At 40.1% G+C, this 24,316-nt stretch overlaps 1 protein-coding gene across 1 annotated transcript in view; it reads left to right on the top strand.

Annotated features, from left to right (window-relative positions):
• Window positions 1-445: 445 nt before the first annotated feature.
• Window positions 446-24,316, top strand: part of adra1aa (adrenoceptor alpha 1Aa) — a 40,115-nt gene continuing 16,244 nt past the window's right edge. The window contains exons 1-4 of the mRNA XM_062998279.1: window positions 446-509; window positions 16,029-16,137; window positions 16,539-16,642; window positions 16,767-18,068. Coding sequence (XP_062854349.1) covers window positions 17,153-18,068 — 916 coding nt within the window. The 5' untranslated portion in view covers window positions 446-509; window positions 16,029-16,137; window positions 16,539-16,642; window positions 16,767-17,152. The remainder of the gene's footprint in view (window positions 510-16,028; window positions 16,138-16,538; window positions 16,643-16,766; window positions 18,069-24,316) is intronic.

The following is a 24,316-nucleotide window of genomic DNA, read 5'->3' as shown; positions in this document are numbered from 1 at the left end:
CAAAAGCAACTGTTAGGAAATCAGACCGGACGCTTTGCGCATTCGAACATTTTCAGTCACGACTGACTGGACAATGCAGTTAAACAGAATATATGACTTAGTTCGTTTATTTCCCAGAGCCGAGTAAATAGGGAGTTTGTCCGATTTAAACCTTGACTGACGTCCAGTTTAATCTGGCAACCTGAAGTAAACAATCCCCGAGCGCGTAAAGAGGAGGAGTAAAGACAGGAGAGCGAGAACAGAATCACTGGACCGTCCGAGTCCTGAAGCGTTTGCTTTCTCAGTTATTACCTTCTTTACTGTAATAACACAACCACACCAGGTCCGAGCTGGGGAACTTGGGCTTATGCGCACTTGAGTGAACTTGGTCTCGGTGGGAACGGAGCGCTTTTATAGACTCGTATACGCGCGCGCGCGCACACACCGTGTCCACTGCTGCAGTTTACCTTCAGCTGCTTTAAATCCAGGCTCTGAAGAATGACGCTCCTCCACACACGTTTACATGGCAGGTAAGTGACTGAATTATGTTTGTATTTGAACATGTTTCTGTATTTTGTACACTGAATAAACCTAATGGAACAGATATGAGAGGAATTGAAACGTTGACTGGTTTGCGCACTGAGGAACCTGATGTGTTGAGGAATGACGGGTCAGAATCAGCACTAACCTGTGGTGTGGCTTTTATTTTTAAATAATAAAATGGTGCGTTTTATTAGTTGTATTGTGTGTGTATATATATATATATATATATATATATATATATATATATATATATATATATATATATATGCACACGTTTTGTTTGCTGTTTATTGGTCACTGCAGGCAAATACAAGGGTTTGTTTAAAATCCAACATTGACCACAAACTAAAATACCACTTATGATTTGAGCTGGATAATCATGCCATGGCACATTTCTGCAGTATAGGTACTTGTAGGTTGTTATTGCAAAATAATATTCTTACTGCACTATACTTCTATTTCAAATGAGAATGAATTTTCCTGTCGTGTCTCACTCCAGTTTTATATCTATATTAAATTAGTTTAACATATTATGTAAATGTATCCAATATATTTCCAGTTTCTGTTTTTCCCAACATGTTTACACTATAAAAACACCCTAACCTTTACATAAACCCCATGCACTATAGCAAGAGGCGTCCTCTGCCTATAATAATCTGATTGGTTTATTTCCAGGGCTAATTTTCTACTCCCCTGTACTATTCACAAGTACTAAATAGTATGCCAAATAGTTCCTAATGAGGTATTAGTGTTCTGCTATAGTATGCTTTAAAGTAGAAGTCCTTATTCTGCCTTTAAAAGGACACCATCTCAGTTTAATCAATACAATTCTGCTCATTGGATTAAAGATGAGTTCTAATGATATAACACAATAAACAGTAAGAAGCTATACACTCATATCACCTAGACCTATTCTTAGTATGCATAAGCACATAGATTTCACATGAAGATTAGTGTTTTTCCACACTCCATCCTGCTCATGACTAAACGCTACTGCATGCACTCGTACACATCATTTATACGCTGGTCTTTCACACTCACTACTCATTTCCTATTTATATATTTTCTGTATTACACATAAGAATCACTGCACCTTATAACCCATAATGTAAATTGCACATGCTCATGTTTACAGGTATGAATGTTTGTGTGAGAGAGAGTGTGAGTTGTGTGTTGTGTGTGCACTGCGAGCTTCCATGTAACCAATGTCAAATTCCTTGTATGTGTGAACACACTTGGCCAATAAAGCCTGATTCTGATTCTGATTGAACTACCAAGGAGTTTGAAATGTCATAAATAGTTATCATGAAATTATCATTATTGAATTATAACATAAAGAATAATAAAGCAGTATTGATTTTTAATCAATGGACTGCAGTTTACATTAGGGTTTTCAGATTCATGCTTTAAAATGTATAATGTGTACGGATAATGGGAAGGCACGGTGCTTTTTATGATGTGTGGGAGAACTGGGTTGGTTCCCACAGCGCTTACACTTATACCAGAAGGATCATTTTCTATTATAGTCAAATCCTGCCCAAAGCACTGCAGGAGTGCAAGTGGCACAAATATGGTTGTTACACTCATGATCAAGGTATTGCCAACCTTATGGTGAGATTGTTGTTGCATGTTCACATCAACTTTATCTGAAAACTTATTTACAGTTTGACGTGTTCGTAAGGCAAGGCAAGTTTATTTGTATAGCACCTTTCATACACAGTGGCAATTTAAAGTGCTTCACATAAGGGAAAAAAAATTTAAAGCATTAAAACTAGGGCTGGCTCGATACCACTTTTTTATGTCCGATACCGATACTGCAAATTGAGTACCTGCCGATACCGATACCAATGCGATACCATCATTTCTCCTCTCAAACAACTAAGCAGTAATAATACACGTCTCAATGCACCATGGTTAAACTAGCTATCTAAATAACAATGCTCAGACTGTGAAACAAATATTCTTAAATAATAAATACAGAAGCTACAACATCACACTTATACACAACTGCTGTTTTTATTTTCACTTTTACACACAGAACATTTAGCAGCATTTTTGGCTCGTTTAACAAAAGTGTCTACAATTGGAAGATGTGGATGTCAATCAAACACGATGGACCAATTAGAATTGACGCAGAGTTGAGATTTTCCGTTAAAGTTCTGTCACGTTTTTAGATGATTAAAAACCAAAGCGCGCTTATTAAAAAACCTGCTGGATTTTGAAGAGGACGTCTGTGGCTAAACGGGAAATGGTGTAATTTGTTTTATTTCATAACTCTAATGGATTCATCGTTGAGGATGTGAGAGATCTCCAAGATAGGTTTTCTTTATCTCAGGTGAGCGATTTATCATTTATAAAGTGATTTTTATTGTGTTTAAACAGTGTGTTTAGATGTGGCAGTAGTAGATGATTGTTATTGTTATTAAACAGTGTTGTTAGATGTGACAGTAGTAGATTATTTATATTGTGTTTAAACAGTGTTTAGATGTGACAGTAGTAGATGATTTATATTGTGTTTAAACAGTGTTTAGATGTGACAGTAGTAGATGATTTTTATTGTGTTTAAACAGTGTGTAGATGTGGCAGTAGTAGATGATTTATATTGTGTTTAAACAGTGTTTAGATGTGGCAGTAGTAGATGATTTATATTGTGTTTAAACAGTGTTTAGATGTGGCAGTAGTAGATGATTGTTATTGTGATTAAACAGTGTTGTTAGATGTGACAGTAGTAGATGATTTATATTGTGTTTAAACAATGTTTAGATGTGGCAGTAGTAGATGATTTTTATTGTGTTTAAACAGTGTGTTTAGATGTGGCAGTAGTAGATGATTTATATTGTGTTTAAACAGTGTTTAGATGTGGCAGTAGTAGATGATTTTTATTGTGTTTAAACAGTGTGTTTAGATGTGGCAGTAGTAGATGATTTATATTGTGTTTAAACAGTGTTTAGATGTGGCAGTAGTAGATGATTTATATTCTGCTTAAACAGTGTTTAGATGTGGCAGTAGTAGATGATATTTATTAGGGCTGCACGATATTGGAAAAAACTGACATTGCGTTTTTTTTCCCTGCAATATATATTGCGATATTAAAAATAATATTAATAATGCATGTATCTTACTCTAAATAAGGGGCTCATCTGTGAAAAAAGATGGTGCCTAGAAGAGATACAAAGGATTATGACAAGCTACATCTTTGTACTCGGTTGAAACTGAGCATTAAACTAAGAAAGCTTCAATATCACATGAGGGAATTAACAGGATTGACAAAATGGGTCATTTAATATTTTGATTCACAATCAAAACCTCTTCAAGTAGTAAACATTATTTAAAAAAAAACTATACAAACAAAAGAGCAGCTATACACCTGTTCGAAATCCGAGATGCCTTACTAAGCTCACTTCTGAGGCATAATATTTCAATGTTATTTTGACTCAAGAACGAGTGAGAATCGGAAGTGTCCTTAGTGATGAAGGCAATCCCAGAATTCATTGCGGCACAGAATTCATCTTCTCTCACAGAAAAATAAACATGGCTGACGGTGCGGACAAAGTTATTTTCAAACGTAAATAAATAATTATCGATTTTTAACGAGTGTTTTTATTTGCAAGTTTGGGCTTGTCAGCAAATGTAACCATTTACTGTACACTAATCGAGATGTTATATTGACATATTAGCGCTGTCTCACCTCATTCTATTGGTTTTAATGGCAAGATGCTAAACGCGAAACCCGATGGAATCGCTAAGTAGCGCGTTCGAATAACCTGCCTTATACTGTAAGTCAATGACTTATTAGAATCCTCTCTACTGAGGCAGCTGCCTGTGTAGGTAGTAAAACAGTGAGGCAGCTCCCTAGGTTTTCGAACACACTGGTGTAGATATGTCATGGAAAATGAGAACGTTGTGAATTTTTGTTTTGTGTCCAGCAGCAAAAAAGTTGTAGCATGACGTATTTGATTTAAATTGCATTGTCATCGCATGTCCTGCGATGTGACTATTGCGCATGCACACATCGCGATGACGATGCTGAACTGATATATCGTGCAGCCCTAATATTTATTGTGTTTAAACAGTGTGTTTAGATGTGGCAGTAGTAGATGCTTTTTTTAAATGCTAAAAGTTGAAGTAGATCAGTTTGTTTTAATTTCTGAATGGCTGTTGCAGATGAGTTGTAGATCAGTGGCACATGTTAATGATGTCATCAAAAGTGAGCTGGTAATAAACGGCGCTGTATTGGAACGTATCTTCGTGTGTTATTTGCTTTACACACAAACAATGGCCTTATTTACATGATGTGTTATTTACATTAAGTGTTATTTACATTAAGTGTTATTTACATTAAGCAACAGTATTGGATCGGATTACACGTTTTTTTCCTTCCGATATCCGATCCAGTGATTTGGGCCAATATCAGACCGATACTGATACAGAGTATCGGATCGGTGCCAGCCCTAATGAAAACATTCCTGAGATCTAGAACCTCAGAAAGACTTTTTGCAAACATTTAGTTACAATTAAAAGAACATGATATTAAAACGATGGATAAAGTGCTTTAACAAATTAAGAACATGAAAAACTGAAAATATAGTAAAATAGCTTATAAAAAGTGCAATATGAGTTCATGAAACATAAAAATACAGATTTTAAAATAAAGCAATAAGCCACGAGAGACCATGTGTTACTGCAATTTTATCACGGGGAAAGTTGTCTTTCCCCGTGATAAAATCATGGCAGTAACGCACAGTCTGGAGTGGCTTATTGCTTTTATAAAACGGCGGTCAAATTATATATAAAATATAATTAAATACAACAATGTTCAATTTATAAATGTTTTTATTTACAAAAACACTTACAAAAAGCATTCTTCCGCGACCCCAGGTAGTTCGTTAACAGTGTTGCTAGGCAACATGATGGCCAACATAACATTCACTTTTTCTTTTCAGTGGCGTATTAATATGGAATGATATGAGGTGGTCATAGGTGTGCGTATATCGGGATTTTACAACGGCTTCGAACGCGGCTCAGCCAATAAGATTTTAGGACCGGAACTATCCGTTTTATAATAAAGATTTTAAAACATTGAGGCTAAAGAGTAGTACTAACAGAGTGCAAACATTTAGAGCTCAATCATAGGCACAAGAAAAGAGAAAAGTTCTGAACATGGATTTAAACATTTCTACATTTGAGGCACATCTAATATCTCCTGGCAGTCTGTTCCAGTTAAATGCAGCGTAACAGCGTAACACCATGTTCAGTCTGGACTCTGGGCTCGACTAGCTGACCTGAGTCCATGGATCTAAGAGATGTACTGGGTTTATATTCTCTAAACATATCTGAGCTGTATTCTGGGCCGAATCCGTTCAGTGATTTATAGACTAGTAGAAGCACTTTAAACTCTGTTACTCTTTTATTCTGTTACTAACCAGAAGCCAGTGTAGAGATTTTAGAACTGGAGTGATGTGCTCTGTTCAAAACTCTAGCAGCAGCGTTCTGAACGAGCTCTAACTGTTTAATGGTCTTTTTGGGAAGTCCAGTTACGAGACCATTACAGTAGTCCACGGGCGGCACGGTGGCTAAGTGGGTAGCACTGTCGCCTCACAGCAAGAAGGTCCTGGGTTGGATCCCCAGGTGGGGCGGTCTAGGTCCTTTCTGTGTGGAGTTTGCATGTTCTCCCCGTGTCTGCGTGGGTTTCCCCTGGATGCTCCGGTGTCCTCCCACAGTCCAAAGACATGCAATTGAGGTGAACTGGAGACACTAAATTGTCCAAGACTGTTCGATATAACCTTGAGAACTTAATCTTGTGTAATGAGTAACGACCGTTTCCTGTCATAAACGTAACCAAAAGTGTGAAACATGACGTTAAAATCCTAATAAACAAACAAACAAACAAACAGTAGTTTACCCTACTGGAGATAAAAGCATGGTTGAGCCTCTCTAGATCTTGTTGGGACACCAGACCCTTGATTCTGGATATATTTTTAAGATGCTAGAAGGCTGTTTTGGTGATTGTAGTGTGTAATGGTCCATGTTTTAGTTTCTAGCAAATGTAAGACAAGTCTAGTTTTCCCTGCATCTCATGGATACCATTTTTGCATGTTCTCATTATTTCATACCTTTTAAACCTGCTGAGAAAATGACCCTCACTGTGCTTAGCTAGAGCACCATTGCTATAGAATTGACTTTGTCACCCTTTAAGACTAATGTATTTTAATAACTTTCTTACTTTTCTTTTCTGGGTTTCAATTTGTTTGCAGAACAAACTGGGCTGGCAGTAATTAAACCTGAACGGGTCCAATCCAAGCAAACCCAATAGTAATTACATTTAGGTAATTGGTTTATTGAACAACTAAGAGAACATTTACTTGTTTCCCTTCAGTGCAAAGAATGATCATTTAAATTCAGCATTTTGCTTTATTTAAATCTTATTAAATTTAGTCTGAAGAGCTAAATACAATTAAGTGTTACAATTAGGCAAATACAGATGATGGCTCTTACGTTTTATGGAACTGTATGTGTTTGTTTGACATCCAACCCCTCATAATTCCCTTAATAAGAATCATTTCTATGAATCTCTTCGTATTCATTTGTACTCAAGCTATAATATGTTAAAAATATATACACTGATCAGCCATAACATTAAAACCCCTCCTTGTTTCTACACTTAGTACACTTAGCAGGTATTATTTGGGTGGTGGATCATTCTCAGCACTGCAGTGACACTGACATGGTGGTGGTGTGTTAGTGTGTGTTGTGCTGGTATGAGTGGATCAGACACAGCAGTGCTGCTGGAGTTTTTAAATACCATGTCCACTCACTGTCCACTCTATTAGACACTCCTACCTAGTTGGTCCACCTTTTAGATGTAAAGTCAGAGATGATCTCTCATCTATTGCTGCTGACCCATTCTCAGTCCAGCAGTGACAGTGAGGTGTTTTAAAACTCCAGCAGCGCTGCTGTGTCTGATCCACTCATACCAGCACAACACACACTAACACACCACCACCATGTCAGCTCTGTAGTGGTCCTGTGGGGGTCCTGACCATTGAAGAACAGGATGAAGGGGGGTAAAAAAGTATGTAGAGAAACAGATGGACTACAGTCAGTAATTGTAGAACTACAAAGTGCTTCTATATGGTAAGTGGAGCTGATAAAACAGCCAGTGAGTGTAGAAACAAGGAGGTGGTTTTAATGTTATAGCTGATCAGTGTATGTATAGTAGTGTGCATTAATGTTATGCTGAAACATTACATTATATGCTCAATCTGTTTTGTATATTCGGTTTTAAATATGGTCTTTGGAGCACGACTTTTGCAGCCGTCAGACTTAGGCAGCAATCAGATCTTATGAGCTAATCCATGCTTCTGAAAGCAAACAATTTATGACATGGCAGGGATTGTTGCGAGGCACAGCGCTTTCTGCATAATGCACATTGAAATGCAAGGAACACTAAAATTTTTCTATTATGCATGTCACATTCCCTCTGTCTTTAACACACATGTACACACACACACACACACACACACCCCTCTTTGCACCCTGCAGCAAAGGATAAATGCATCATCAGGATCATCAGGTGTACCCCGGTCTTTTTCACTTACGGAGAGAATTATCTAGAGAGCCGTAGAGCCGAGCACTGAATCAGAAACGGCTTTACTGTCTGCTAGTCTGCCGTCTGATGTGCAGAAATCTCAGAGCGCTGCAAAAACACACGCTCATTCACACTGTTTCATCTTATTGTTTCACCATGGTACATTCAATAGCTCGACACTTCCTCGATTCTCATTTTGCCCATATCGCAATCACTGTTTGTGTCGAAAAGGGCAGCCATCCATTTCAGAGTGTGCTTAAAAGATTAAAAATAGGCTGCAAAATGAGCCGCTGTGCACCCATGTGATAGGAGATCTGCGCAAGAAGCCTTTATGACTTCTTCATTCCATCGAGGGCTTTAGGATGCTGATTTATCCACCTGATATCCACCTTTTAATTTCTCCATCTACTGAAGTAAACCAGGCAAAGTTTGGGGTTTAAACTTTTTATATTCCATTATCTCTTCCCGAGTGACGAACTGACGAGCTGCTTGAATGAAGGTTAGCACATTTCATGCTGCTAGCTGACCCTGGGCAGCGTCCTGTGACCACTGATGAAGGTCTAGAAGATGACCGACTCAAACAGCAGCAATAGATGAGCGATCATCTCTGACTTTACATCTACAAGGTGGACCAACTAGGTAGGAGTGTCTAATAGAGTGGATGGTGAGTGGACACGGTATTTAAAAACTCCAGCAGCGCTGCTGTGTCTGATCCACTCATACCAGCACAACACACACTAACCCACCACCACCATGTAGGTGTCACTGCAGTGCTGAGAATGATCCACCACCTAAATAATACCTGCTCTGTAGTGGTCCTGTGGGGGTCCTGACCATTAAAGAACAGGGTGAAAGCAGGCTAAACCAAGCATGCAGAGACACAGATGGACTACATTCAGTAGTTGTAGAACTACAAAGTGCTCCTATATGGTAAGTGGAGCTGATAAAATGGACAGTGAGTGTAGAAACAAGGAGGTGGTTTTAATGTTATGGCTGATCAGTGTATATCTAAATTACATTATTTTTACCCCCCAAACACTGACGCAGTGTTTTTTATGTAGTGCAGTCATTGTAGCTGCAATACAAAGAAACTGATGAGTCTGTTGAGGCAGCATTTTTATAGCCGCTGTTGTGAGATGTTGTATTGATTTTTCCTTTAAATTCCATTTTTACCACCTTCGCTTAAGTAAAAGCAGTGAAATTCAATCAGCATAATAAACTCTAGATCATTTAAGATAAGCTGTAATTACTTTATATGGCCAAAAGTATTTGGACACCTGACCATAAGCTTTACAGACATCAGTGACTTGCTTTTGTGCACGGGGGAACGTTAACGCTGAAACAGGACAAGCCTTCCCTAAACTGTTGCTGCAAAGTTTCAAGCATATAATAACCTTTATATATTTGATTTATAACACCTGTAAGCAGTTGTTGTGGCTGAAAGACATACATTTAGTAATTACAATGGGTGTCCCAATACTTTACTTATAAGGGTGCCCTTATATTGTATGCAATAAGTTGCATTTTTCCCTGTTGCACACAGACACACACAGACACACAGACACACACAAAGCAGGACATGGCCGTTATGTTTGCCTCCTCATTCTTTTTCTCATTTTTGTTAACCACTTTATCCTGTTGCAGCACATAAGTGGCCTGTTTAGAAACACCGTCCACTCACTCACACCCATGAGCAAAGTATAGAGCAGTCCATCAACTTATTGGCATTTGTGTTTCTGATAGGAAATACCTGGATGAAACCCATACTAACAGTAGCAGCACTTCAAAACAGACAGTAACTGGAGGCAAGTGTTTGCAGATCCCTGATGATTATAGTTAGAAACTACAATGCCCATTTTAACACAATAGACAAATTTGAGTAAGGGTAAAACTACAGGTCTGCCTTAAGATCTATTGAGCTGCCCTGCCGCCTACCTGGGCAGCTGCCTTAGTAGAGAGGATTCTATCAGACTTCTAATCTTATAAGGTAAATTATGGAGATGCTGTAGATAGATAGCAATTGCGTCATCGGCTGTGCACACCTTCACAGTTTTAGTTTAGTAAGCCTCAGGCCATTCAACTTTCATTTAAACTCAAACAGCAGCAATAGATGAGCGATCGTCTCTGACTTTACATCTACAAGGTGGACCAACTACTGTAGGCAGGAGTGTCTAATAGAGTGGACAGTGAGTGGACACGGTATTTAAAAACTCCAGCAGTGCTGCTGCGTCTGATCCACTCATACCAGCACAACACACACTAACACACCACCACCATGTCAGTGTCACTGCAGTGCTGAGAATGATCAACCACCTAAATAATACTTGCTCTGTGGTGGTCCTGTGAGAGTCCTGACCATTGAAGAACAGGGTGAAAGCAGGTTAAAAAAAGTATGTAGAGAAATAGATGGACTACAGTCAGTAATTGTAGAACTACAAAGTGCTTATATATGGTAAGTGGAGCTGATAACATGGACAGTGAGTGTAGAAACAAGGAGGTGGTTTTTTAATGTTATGGCTGATCGGTGTATGTATGTGTGTTTGTATGTATGTACGTATGTATGTATGTGTAACCAATGGGCAACACAATCCGCTAGCATACCAGCTAACACGTCCCTTTTTTAAGCATTTTCTCCTGCATTATGCTTTCTCTCTACTTTTGCTGACCCCCGCCCTGATTAAGGGGAGTGAACTGACACTCGCCCCCGTCCGACACGTGTGCAGTAGCCGACTGCATTTTTCACCTGCACGAGTCAAGTTCATATGCGGATCAGCTTTGTGCACAGAGAGCTACACCCTGATCTGCATTATTCCTCGACTCTGTGCAGACGCCATCAGTCAGCCAGCACAGTTTGTAATTCGCTCAGTTATGAGGAGTCTCTATCCGGCTCATCCTACCCTGTGGACAACAGCCAATCGTTGTTCATGCAGCCGCCCAGCCCAGCCGGATGGCAGAGCTGAGATTCGATACGATGTTTTTTTAAATCTCAGCTCTGGTGTGTTAGCGTGTGGCAACACGTCCCTTTGTTAACCAAAACTGTTCAACTGTCACTGACAAACCCAAAATAGCAAGTAAATTACACTTGAACACCATAATTCAAATTGAATGATAATTGATTATATTTGAAAATATTTCAAATTGCTTCTTGAGAAAAATAGTACCGCAATGAATGCTACGTCAATGCTCCTTCGTTATTTGGTCAGAATATCAGTCAGATTAGGGCATCACAGTAGGCAGCATTCTGAGGCATCTAGAAATTGAGACAGTCTCCTTTACAGGAATGTGTAGGATGATGTAAAATGCCATCTATGTAAAGAGCTCATGCCATGTCATCACAGCAGCCTAAATATAAAAACTGTTAGATTTATTAATTTTTTATATGTAGGAAATAAAACATCTAACAGCTGTAGTGCTTTGTCGAAGCATGCCAAGCTAAGCATATTGGGGAAAGGCACCGACTGCGTCTTGTTGGGTAGCCACTGAGCCGGCAGAAACTAAAGCGAAACACAGTTAAGACAAGTCAGATTTGGTCAGCTGAGCTCAGAAACAGCTGGCATGACAGGGCAAAACCCCTACTCAGTTTGGTGATGAATCATAAACGTCATGCTCTGCTCAGTGATAGGAAAATATACACCAGAAAAGGAGAGAGGGAGAAAAAAAGTGAGAGAAAGAGAGATGAATACAGCTTTGAACATGATCCTGAGACTTCGGCAGCTGTTTTTTCTCAGCTTTACATACACCGGAAATAAATAAGCGCAGTATTTCCAGAAAGCCTCGGGCATCAGAATATAAAGACCTAGCGTGAGTCACGGCATTTTCATCACTGTGAAAAAATGATTGTATGCAAATTTAACACAATATCAGGGATGTTAGTCTCCTTGAATATTAAACTTGACTAAACAATGACTACAAACAAACCCAGTTTCTAGAAAAGTAGGTACGTTGTAAAATGTAGTAAAAAAGAACAATGTGATTCACTCATGTTTTCACTAATCAACTTCATTTTATTCTGTAAATATTTTTTATTATATCTGAGACAGAGGGATGTTTACTCCTGTGTTTCATCACCTTTCTTATTAATTAGGGTTTTTAATAAGTTGGGAACTTGGGCGGCACGGTGGCTTAGTGGGTAGCACTGTCGCCTCACAACAAGAGGGTCCTGGGTTCGATCCCCAGGTGGGGAGGTCCGGGTCCTTTCTGTGCGGAGTTTGCATGTTCTCCCCGTGTCGGCGTGGGTTTCCTCCGGGTGCTCCGGTTTCCTCCCACAGTCCAAAGACATGCCACCAGGCTAATTGGAAACACTGAATTGTCCTATAGATACCTAGCCGCTAGATGTACAAACCAGTGCATTGTAGTGCCGGTCCCAAGCCCGGATAAAATAGGGAGGGTCGCGTCAGGAAGGGCATTCGGCGTAAAAATTGTGCCAAATCGATGCGCGGATCATGATCCGCCGAAGAGCTGACCCCCCAACCGAGTGGGACAAAGGCCCAGGAGAAGAAGAAGAATAAGTTGGGAACTTGGGACACTATTTATTGCAGTTTTGCAAGTGGATTTTTTTCCATTATTGACTGATTCGAGACTTCAGCTGCTCAACAGTCTGTAATTGCTGTTGTCTGATTCTCCTCGTCATGCACTATATACTCTGATCAGCCATAACATTAAAACCACCTCCTTGTTTCTACACTCACTGTCCATTTTATCAGCTCCACTTACCATATAGGAGCACTTTGTAGTTCTACAATTACTGACTGTAGTCCATCTGTTTCTCTGCATGCTTTGTTAGCCCCCTTTCATGCTGTCCTTTAATGGTCAGGACCACCACAGGACCACTACAGAGCAGGTATTATTTAGGTGGTGGATCATTCTCAGCACTACAGTGACACTGACATGGTGGTGGTGTGTTAGTGTGTGTTGTGCTGGTATGAGTGGATCAGACACAGCAGCGCTGCTGGAGTTTTTAAACACCTCACTGTCACTGCTGGACTGAGAATCGTCCACCAACCAAAAATATCCAGCCAACAGCGTCCCGTGGGCAGCGTCCTGTGACCACTGATGAAGGTCTTGAAGATGACCAACTCAAACAGCAGCAATAGATGAGCGATCGTCTCTGACTTTACATCTACAAGGTGGACCAACTAGGTAGGAGTGTCTAATAGAGTGGACAGTGAGTGGTTGCTGCTGTGTCTGATCCACTCATACCAGCACAACACACACTAACACACCACCACCATGTCAGTGTCACTGCAGTGCTGATAATGATCCACCACCCAAATAATACCTGCTCTGTGGTGGTCCTGACCATTGAAGAACAGTGTTTGAGTGTTTGTTTGTTGACAGGAACGGTAGTTACTCATTACACAAAGTTCATCAGTTCACAAGGTTACATTGAACACAGTCATGAACACAGTGAATCTCCAATTCACTTCACTTGCACGTCTTTGGACTGTGGGAGGAAACTGGAGCTCCCAGAGTAAACCCACACAGACACGTTACTCATTATTCAGCTGTAACTGACAGATTTCTAAATGAATTTAAAATGAACCTAATTCTGTAAAACTTTATATGTGCTGTTTAATTACTGCACACCAAAAATAGATTGTCTCTGATTTCATTTCGCCATAATGACTAAAATGCATACAGTTCCTAAACCAATTTATCTTCTGGGATTCGCAGGCACCTCTTATTGCACTGCAGTAATTTAAGTCTGCCATGGTGTGTACTTATGATGAAGCAAAGCACAAACTCTCACTTTTAAAAGGCCACCTTCCAGCTGCTTATGCAGGGGGTGATTTAATGATTTTACGCCCTACCAGACATGGTTGGCTGAGAACCTGAAGATCACTTTCACATAAAATACTAATTAATGAATATTACAGTCAGAGTGATTAAATGATCTGAGAAATGCATTAAGCCTGCATGGATTTTCCGCCGTGTTAACTGATTGAGATCTTATCAGACGGTCACTGCACACATTTGTTCTGATCATTTTGAATGCGAGGACAAAAATGAAATATAAATGAGAGGAGTATCACAATGTTCTAGCGAGAGGAGGATGATCTAACCGTGAAAATGCTAATGGATTTATGCAAGTATCATCTATGATTCTTAAACTGTCGAGAGAATTCCTCTTGCAGTGAATGCTTCAGTGTCATCGCTTTTATTGTTGCGATTGTATTTGCTTTGACATTCACAAGATTAGACAGGCAATGAACAAAGCTGTGAAGATTAATTTCCTCATCTGTCTAACTATGTCAGACCTTGAATTTTTGGCAAGGACACTGAAAAGACAGCGTTCGTACATCAGATTAAGTGGCAGGAAAAACAAAACATTCACAGAAGTAAATTGCTGTTACAAGAAAGGACAAAGGTACAAAAGGATGCCATTGGGGTGAGGGGTGGGGGGAATGTACCAGTAAAAATGCATTAAACACCAGACACTTTCTCTTTATCAATCTATGATCAATTCCATCCATAATTACACCTGCAAATCAGCATTTCCTCTAAATCTGTAATCAATTTGTGTGGCTCCATCAGTGCTACATGTGATTTATGTATTCCAGCCTGACTTATCAGATGTGTAAACATTGTGTTAGACAAGATTAAATGATTTTGTGTAGGAAAAGAAAGCACAGGACCACCACAGAGCAGGTATTATTTAGGTGGTGGATGATTCCCAGCACTGCAGTGACACTGACTGTGGTGTGTTAGTGTGTGGATTTGCTGGAGTTTTTAAATACCGTGTCCACTCACTGTCCACTCTATTAGACACTTCTACTTAGTTGGTCCACCTTGTAGATGTAAAGTCAGAGACGATCTCTCATCTATTGTTGCTGTTTGAGTTAGTCATCTTCTAGACCTTCATCAGTGGTCACAGAACACTGCCCACGGGGCGCTGTTGGCTGGATGTTTTTTGTTTGGTGGACTATTCTTAGTCCAGCAGGGACAGTGAGGTGTTTAAAAACTCCAACAGCGCTGCTGTGTCTGATCCACTCATACCAGCACAACACACACTAACACACCACCACCATGTCAGTGTCACTGCAGTGCTGAGAATGATCCACCACCCAAATAATACCTGCTCTGTGGGGGTCCTGTGGGAGTCCTGACCATTGAAGAACAGGGTGAAAGCAGGCTAAAAAGGTATGTAGAGAAACTGATGGACTACAGTCAGTAATTGTAGAACTACAAAGTGCTTCTATATGGTAAGTGGAAAAGATAAAATGGACAGTGAGTGTAGAAACTGGTTATGGTTGATCGGTGTATAATATAAAACACTGAAATACAATTAAAAACAGTTAAAAATTAATATAAAAATACAATAAAAGCTGCACTTTAGCTTTACTTTAATGTTTTCTTATGCTTCTTAATTATGAGAGAACTTATTATGAGCAGTAATAATTAAGAGAAGTTTCCTGTGTTCCTGCGTCGTTCTTTTAATGCATTAATTCACATTAAGCTTTTTTTTTTTCTAACAATAAGTGTTTTAGACTCTCGGAACAGCTGATTCTGATTCTCACAATGTCTCAAAACCCCGAGCTGTAACACAAGTTTAAAAGTGAAACAGTGAGGAAAATCCAGATAAACACAGATACATGTGGAGCTTTCAGACTGAATTTGATGGTTATTTCACACAAATGCAGATTCATCTCAGATTCGCACTTTGATGCCGTTTTACTGCACCACTCAAGCCGAGTGCTGAACAAAGCGGCGGTCGCACACATGTTGAGTTTAAGGGTACAAATTTCTTGACGAAAAGTGTCGAGTTTCAAAGATTTGGAGTTTAGGGGAAGTTGAGTTACAAGGTACTACTGTATATTGATTTACAGTTTCTAGTTTAAGGTACCATAACCCTATATTGTTATTCTTTATTCTACATGTTTTTTGAGGGTACAACTTAATGCCATTTTTTTATTTACAGAGTAAAAGCCTCACGCTGGAGCTGGGCCAAACTAATGAAGACTTAAAGTGACTCGGTCTTCTAAAAGTAACTCTTCAACTCCTATCAACATTTTATTACGCATCTGTAGGTATGTTTCACTTTGTCCACCAATGATGCAAACAATTTAAATACCACATAGTGCTCGTATAAACGAAAGTGAATTAAAAACGATTTTGTAGTTTTGACAATTTATCAGTATATTGTAATCTATTGAATAGTAGCCAAATGTTAAATATTTTATGATTGTTATATCTAGGTTACATTATCATGCATAACCGCTAATAAGCTAATAAAGGTCAAACGAAATCCAACCAAACCAAATCAACCACCAAAATTTAGAGGTGCATATATGTACATAACTTAGATACAGAAAACAATACATTCATTTACAGTTTCTAGTTAAAAGTACCTTAACTATTTTGTATATTGTTATACTTTATTCTACATGTGCTTTGAGGTATTAATTTAATGCCATTCTTCTATTTACAGAGTAAAAGCCTCACGCTGGAGCTGGGCCAAACTAATGGAGATTTAAAGTGACTCGGTCTTCTACAAGTAACTTTCAACTCCTACCATCATTTTATTACGCATCTGTAAGTATTTTTTACTTTGTCTACCAGTGATGCAAACAATTTAAATACCACATAGTGCTCGTATAAACTAAAGTAAATTGAAAACATTTCCTTTCCCTTTTGTTGTATGTTCTTGCTTTTTCAGATTCTCAGCTGCATCTGATTGTGAAGAATGTCAAACCACTCAAGACAAACGTATAAACTACTAACATTGCCATTCTACACTGAACTTAAATGCCTGCGCTCCTGTTGCACAATATGGTTCGTTTCTAATCTGTATCCCCACAGAAGTCTGAATTGTTAAAGCACCATCTATACAAGACATCATCTGTCATGGTTAAAGACCACAACAGACTTAATGTTCATCCACTTCTTAATAGCTGTCAGCTGGAGAGCAAAGTGTGAATGGACTAGTGCACTTACAAAGCTGTTAACTCAACGTATATCACTGAAATTGACAATCGACAGCAAGCTGCTGTTAGAAAACAAACTGAATATGTGAAGTGTGCTTATTCATCAGACCATCAGCAAATGCCTGAGCATCGTGAACAGATTGTGTTCTTTGGGGAGAACATGACTCCTGGAACTCAGAACTGCACCAACTGTAGCCAAGCACTGATCACTGAGTTAAACATCACTAAAGCCATTGTTCTGAGCTTTGTTCTGTCTGTTTTTGTCATATTTGGAGTACTGGGCAACATTTTAGTCATCCTGTCTGTAGCTTGCCACCGTCACCTCCGGACAGTTACACACTTCTTTATTGTTAATTTGGCAGTAGCCGACCTGCTGCTGAGCTCCACGGTGCTTCCATTCTCTGCTATTTTTGAGATGCTGGGCCGCTGGGTTTTTGGCCGAGCCTTTTGCGATGTGTGGGCAGCCATGGACGTGCTCTGCTGCACCGCATCAATCATGAGCCTGTGTGTGATCTCTGTTGATCGCTACATTGGAGTTAGTTACCCACTACGCTACCCATCCATTGTGACTAAAAAGCGTGCCTTGTTGGCACTTATGGGGGTTTGGGCTCTGTCCATTACTATCTCCATTGGACCGCTGTTTGGCTGGAAGGAGCCAGCACCTGAGGATGAATCAGTGTGCAAGATCACAGAGGAACCTGGATATGCCATTTTCTCAGCAGTGGGCTCCTTTTACCTCCCTTTAGTTGTTATCCTGGTCATGTACTGCCGTGTGTATGTGGTGGCCCGGAGGGAGACCCGCAGCCTTAGGAAGGGTCACAAGATAGAGAAGGCCAACCATGCGGAAGCAGTGACTTTGCGGATCCACAGAGGCAACACCACTTTGGCAGAGGATGAGGCGCTGAGGACCCGTACGCATTTTACAATCCGCCTACTTAAGTTCTCCCGGGAAAAAAAGGCAGCGAAGACCCTGGGCATTGTGGTCGGCTGCTTTGTTCTCTGCTGGCTGCCATTCTTCCTGGTTCTGCCTATCGGTGAGTGTTGGCTTTCTTGAACCTTTTAAAATTATAAGCAGCATTGGCTGGTTTGTAAACATATGGTGCACATTATTACATACAATGCAAAAGATAATAATGCTAAACAGGAATTCTTTTCAGCACCTGTATTATTTAGTATAAAATAATGAAACTTTCTTTCAGAAAATGCACCTTTTCTCCCAGTAAACTGTTTCAATTACAAATGCTTTGGTGTTCTCATCCTTGTTTTGTTTAAATTGGAACAACACAAACTCACTCACTGTGTTAACCGCTTATCCATTTAGGGTCACCGGGGGGGGGGTGCCACACATAGGGCGCAAGGCACACAGTAACACGCTGGATGGGGCGCCAGTCCAGACACACATACACACACACACATTTACCTATAGGGCAATTCAGTGTCTCCAATTACCCTGACTGCATGTTTCTTGGACTGTGGGAGGAAACCGGAGCACCCGGAGGAAACCCACGCAGACACAGGGAGAACATGCAAACTCAGGACCTTCTTGCTGTGAGGTGACAGTGCTACCCACAAAGTCACCATTACAAGTATATGATGCTCCTTTAATTTGTTCACTGTAAAAATGTAAAAGTTGAGAAAACAACATTTTAAGGCAACTTACTGCACTGGATTTTGGAGTTTTGAGGCCAACTCAAACGTTTAAGTTTTAAAGAAAATCACCTATAGTTGTGCCAACTAATTAGCTTTTGTTCAGATAATTTATCTTTCATATGTATAAAAACTTAAAAATGTGAGTTTAACATACTAAAAATTACAAACAACAAAAGTTGTGCCAACTAATTATCTTAAGATAATAAACACCACAACAGTTCAATTAACATGTTCATTTTAAATAAGACACAGTAAAAATCTGTTGTGAAAGTAGCACATTCAGCTTATGTTCCATAAGCCTAACTCATTTGCACTTGAACATACGAATACCAAACAATTTTTTGGCAGAAGTGCAGGGGTGCCAGTATTTTTGGCCACAACTGTAACTACTGTTTGCACCAGTTTTGGCAGCAATGATATTGCACTGTATAATTTCTATAATTTGACATATCTTTCACATTGCTGTAGAGAATTTTTTGGCTCGTGCATTTTCACTGGGTTCAGGTCAGGATTTTTCTGTTTGTTTTTTGCTGTTTATTGTATTTTGGATTATTGCCGTGCCGTATCAGCCAGTAACGCCTCAGCTTCATCTTATAGACAGCTGACTTAACATTCTACTCTAGAATTTGCCAATAAAGAGAGTGCAATTTATTTTTATCTCTTATTGCCAGAGGAGATAACGTTTTTAGTTTCCACCTGGCTAACTTCTTATATTATGTGCTTTCTTATATTATGAATAATGACCTTAGCTGAGGCTGAAGGTCTGAGATTTTTTGCAGGCTGGTCACTTGAGTAGATGTACCAGTTCTGAGTTTTCAGCATTTAAAGATGAAGGCTCCCAATGTGGTTTGATGTAGTTCTAAAGCCTTAAATACGGCTTTGTAACCCTTTCGAAACTTATATACACTATAAAGCCAAAAGTATTAACACTTACCATAGAAGCACTTTGTAGTTCTACAATTACTGACTGTAGTCCATCTGTTTCTCTGCATGCTTTGTTAGCCCCCTTTCATGCTGTTCTTCAATGGTCAGGACCCCCACAGGACCACTACAGAGCAGGTATTATTTGGGTGGTGGATCATTCTCAGCACTGCAGTGACACTGACATGGTGGTGGTGTGTTAGTGTGTGTTGTGCTGCTATGATAAGACACAGCAGCAACGGTGGAGTTTTTAAACACCTCACTGTCACTGCTGGACTGAGAATAGTCCACCAACCAAAAATATCCAGCCAACAGCGCCCCGTGGGCAGCATCCTGTGACCACTGATGAAGGTCTAGAAGATGACCAACTCAAACAGCAGCAATAGATGAGAGATCATCTCTGACTTTACATCTACAAGGCGGACCAACTAGGTAGGAGTGTCTAATAGAGTGGATACGGTATTTAAAAACTCCAGCAGCGCTTCTGTGTCTGATCCATTCATACCAGCACAACACACACTAACACACCAACGCCATGTCAGTGTCACTGCAGTGCTGAGAATGATCCATCACCTGAATAATACCTGCTCTGTAGTGGTCCTGTGGGGGTCCTGACCATTGAAGAACAGGGTGAAAGGGGGTAACAAAGCATGCAGAGAAACAGATGGACTACACTCAGTAATTGTAGAACTACAAAATGCTTCTATATGGTAAGTGGAGCTGATAAAATGGACAGTGAGTGTAGAAACAAGGAGGTGGTTTTAATGTTATGGCTGATCGGTGTATATTTTTACATTCTGAGGAAACACACACACACACACACACACACATACTGATTATACTGGTTCTAAGAGAAGAGCCACTGGCTTTCTCAAAGTCACAAATGACTTTTGCCATTTAGAGTCCTTGATTTCTTTAAGATATACTGTAGATGTCCATTATTTTCCTTTTTGCAGTACTACAAAGCAGGGCTCATCTATATTCATCACATATAAAATACAATGATTGTTTCATTTCAATCATAAAAACGTTATCTTTTATGCCCTCGAGGTATAATAGTTCAAAAAGAAAATGTATTATTCTAAACAAATATGGCAAAAAGATATTTGAATGATGCATTTTCTGAGATCAACACACAAAATAGCCATTAAATTGCTGGCCTATGTTTTCTTAACATGCCTTTTATTATACAAATGTTTACATCGTCCCTATAGAAATATACTTTACAGGCCGCTCAGGTGGCGCAGAGGTAAAACACACTAGCGCACCAGAGCTGACATTTAGAACTTCTAGACATTTAGACGGTTCGAAACTCAGCTTTGCCATCTGGCAGGCTGGGCAGCTACACGAACACTGATTGGCTGTTGTTTATACAGGGTGGGAGCCGGGACCTTATTTGTTTGTTTGTTTTATTAGGATTTTAACATCATGTTTTACACCCTTTGGTTACAGTCATGACAGAAATGGTAGTTACTCAAGATTCGTCAGTTCACACAAGGTTATACTGAACACAGTCATGGACAATTTTGTATCTCCAATTCCCCTCACTTGCATGTCTTTGGACTGTGGGAGTAAACCCATGCAGACACGGGGGAAAACATCGCAGTCGGCTACTGCGCACGTGTCGGAGGGTATACTATTATGCATCAATACCATTTGGGAGGTGCTAGTCCATTGTCCAAGTTGTGTATACAAGGTTTGATGAATGAGGTTAGGGCTTCGGATGAAACGGGCCCTGGTGAATAGGATGGCAAAGTTTTAATGGATGAGGTTAAGGGTTGGATGAAATGCTCCCTGGGGAAGGGTATGGAAAAGTGGCCGACAGGTAACATGATAAGAGGCCCAGGGGGATGGGATGAGTGTGGCTGAGGAATGTGATTTTGACTAACTAAAACAAGTAGACCTGGGAATGAATAAGGGGGAGGATGAAAAGAAGTAGAGGTTGGAATAATTGGGGTAGAGGTTGGATAAAAATAGAATGGGTTATTATTTGTACTCACTGTCTATTTATCTTTCTAATTAGTACAAGGCGTGCGGTTGTAGTGTAGAAAGACATTTATGGTGCCTGGAAAATACTGGATGCTGTAAAGACTGCTGAATGGATGCTGTGTGTGTTTTACCAAAGTAAAGGTGTGGTGTCTGCATACAGACTTCATGGAATTGATCAATAAGCATAAACAGGCAAGGGGAGAGCCTGGGAGAGCAAGATATAGAAAACTTTGAGGACCTTCCGAATAAAGTAAAAGAAAATAAGACAGAGAGAAGTTTGGATGATGTAGAGATATTGAACCAGATGAGCAAGAATGAAATGAGGGAAACTATAAAGAGAATGAAGAGTGGAAAGGCAGTTGGCCCAGATGACTTATCAGTGGAGGCATGAAAAGGCTTAAGACATACAGTATATCAGAGATTATGTCTTAGATTTTTAACTAGATTCTTTAACAAATTCTTGGAATGCGAAAAGATACCTAATGAGCGGTGAAGAAGCGAAATGGTGCCAATTTTTTTATTTTGATAAATTTTTCTTTATGCATTTTCTCCCTTTTTAGCGCGTCCAATTGCCCGATTGCGTCATGCTTCCTCTCCACCAATGCCGATCCCCGCACAAAGCTAACCCATGCCCCTTCCGACACAGTTTGAAGTTTACTTCATTTGAACATTTCCATTACCATTGGATTGGAATCTCACTAAAAATGGTGGAATACCCTACGTAGTGCACATCACAGGAACAACTGGGGTGAATGGAACGCTCCTACAGAATTGGCGCTAATGGTTGAAAGACCGCTTTCTGAACCAATCAGACCTTCTGATTGTAATTTTTAGTAAGAAATGCTGTTATTTGCATGTATTGCAGCATCACTCAGATGATGTGTCAATGAAACGCTTGATCGGCTTTCTAACGAGTTCGTGTTTTACTTCACAACCGGGAAAAGTTTGGAGGTTTTTAATTATATGCACATTTACAAAATAACGGATTCTATTCCTAATGGGACACACGGTTATAAATTTAATAGCATCTGGAAGAACATAAGCGGTTATGATTGTTTTTGCTGTGTTTTGGATTTTGGACACTGTGCCTTGATTTATTGCGCTTTTGTTTTGCAATGAAAACAAAACGTACCAGTTTAAGCTTTTAACTGGAACCTTCTTGTTATGGGAATTACATTCATTTGCACAATGACTAAAAAAGCAAAGGCACAGAGTAAAACGGCAAAATACAGTCGCTAATCTGTTGTTGTTTTTTATCTGAACTTACAGATTATTTGTTTATTTCTACACTACATTTCCAATATACAGTGTATCACAAAAGTGAGTACACCCCTCACATTTCTGCAGATATTTAAGTATATCTTTTCATGGGACAACACTGACAAAATGACACTTTGACACAATGAAAAGTAGTCTGTGTGCAGCTTATATAACAGTGTAAATTTATTCTTCCCTCAAAATAACTCAATATACAGCCATTAATGTCTAAACCACCGGCAACAAAAGTGAGTACACCCCTAAGAGACTACACCCCTAAATGTCCAAATTGAGCACTGCTTGTCATTTTCCCTCCAAAATGTCATGTGATTTGTTAGTGTTACTAGGTCTCAGGTGTGCATAGGGAGCAGGTGTGTTCAATTTAGTAGTACAGCTCTCACACTCTCTCATACTGGTCACTGAAAGTTCCAACATGGCACCTCATGGCAAAGAACTCTCTGAGGATCTTAAAAGACGAATTGTTGCGCTACATGAAGATGGCCAAGGCTACAAGAAGATTGCCAACACCCTGAAACTGAGCTGCAGCACAGTGGCCAAGATCATCCAGCGTTTTAAAAGAGCAGGGTCCACTCAGAACAGACCTCGCGTTGGTCGTCCAAAGAAGCTGAGTGCACGTGCTCAGCGTCACATCCAACTGCTGTCTTTGAAAGATAGGCGCAGGAGTGCTGTCAGCATTGCTGCAGAGATTGAAAAGGTGGGGGGTCAGCCTGTCAGTGCTCAGACCATACGCCGCACACTACATCAAATTGGTCTGCATGGCTGTCACCCCAGAAGGAAGCCTCTTCTGAAGTCTCTACACAAGAAAGCCCGCAAACAGTTTGCTGAAGACATGTCAACAAAGGACATGGATTACTGGAACCATGTCCTATGGTCTGATGAGACCAAGATTAATTTGTTTGGTTCAGATGGTCTCAAGCATGTGTGGCGGCAATCAGGTGAGGAGTAAGTGTGTCATGCCTACAGTCAAGCATGGTGGTGGGAATGCCATGGTCTGGGGCTGCATGGGTGCAGCAGGTGTTGGGGAGTTACATTTCATTGAGGGACACATGAACTCCAATATGTACTGTGAAATACTGAGCAGAGCATGATCCCCTCCCTCCGGAAACTGGGTCGCAGGGCAGTGTTCCAGCATGATAATGACCCCAAACACACCTCTAAGACGACCACTGCTTTATTGAAGAGGCTGAGGGTAAAGGTGATGGACTGGCCAAGCATGTCTCCAGACCTAAACCCAATAGAACATCTTTGGGGCATCCTCAAGCGGAAGGTGGAGGAGCGCAAAGTCTCGAATATCCGCCAGCTCCGTGATGTCGTCATGGAGGAGTGGAAAAGCATTCCAGTGGCAACCTGTGAAGCTCTGGTAAACTCCATGCCCAGGAGAGTTAAGGCAGTTCTGGGAAATAATGGTGGCCACACAAAATATTGACACTTCAGGAACTTTCAC

The sequence above is a fragment of the Trichomycterus rosablanca genome, chromosome 7, assembly GCF_030014385.1.
Source record: "Trichomycterus rosablanca isolate fTriRos1 chromosome 7, fTriRos1.hap1, whole genome shotgun sequence".
Taxonomy (NCBI): domain Eukaryota; kingdom Metazoa; phylum Chordata; class Actinopteri; order Siluriformes; family Trichomycteridae; genus Trichomycterus; species Trichomycterus rosablanca.
The sequence above is the reverse complement of the archived record's forward strand: the minus strand, read 5'-3'. Positions and strand labels throughout refer to the sequence as shown.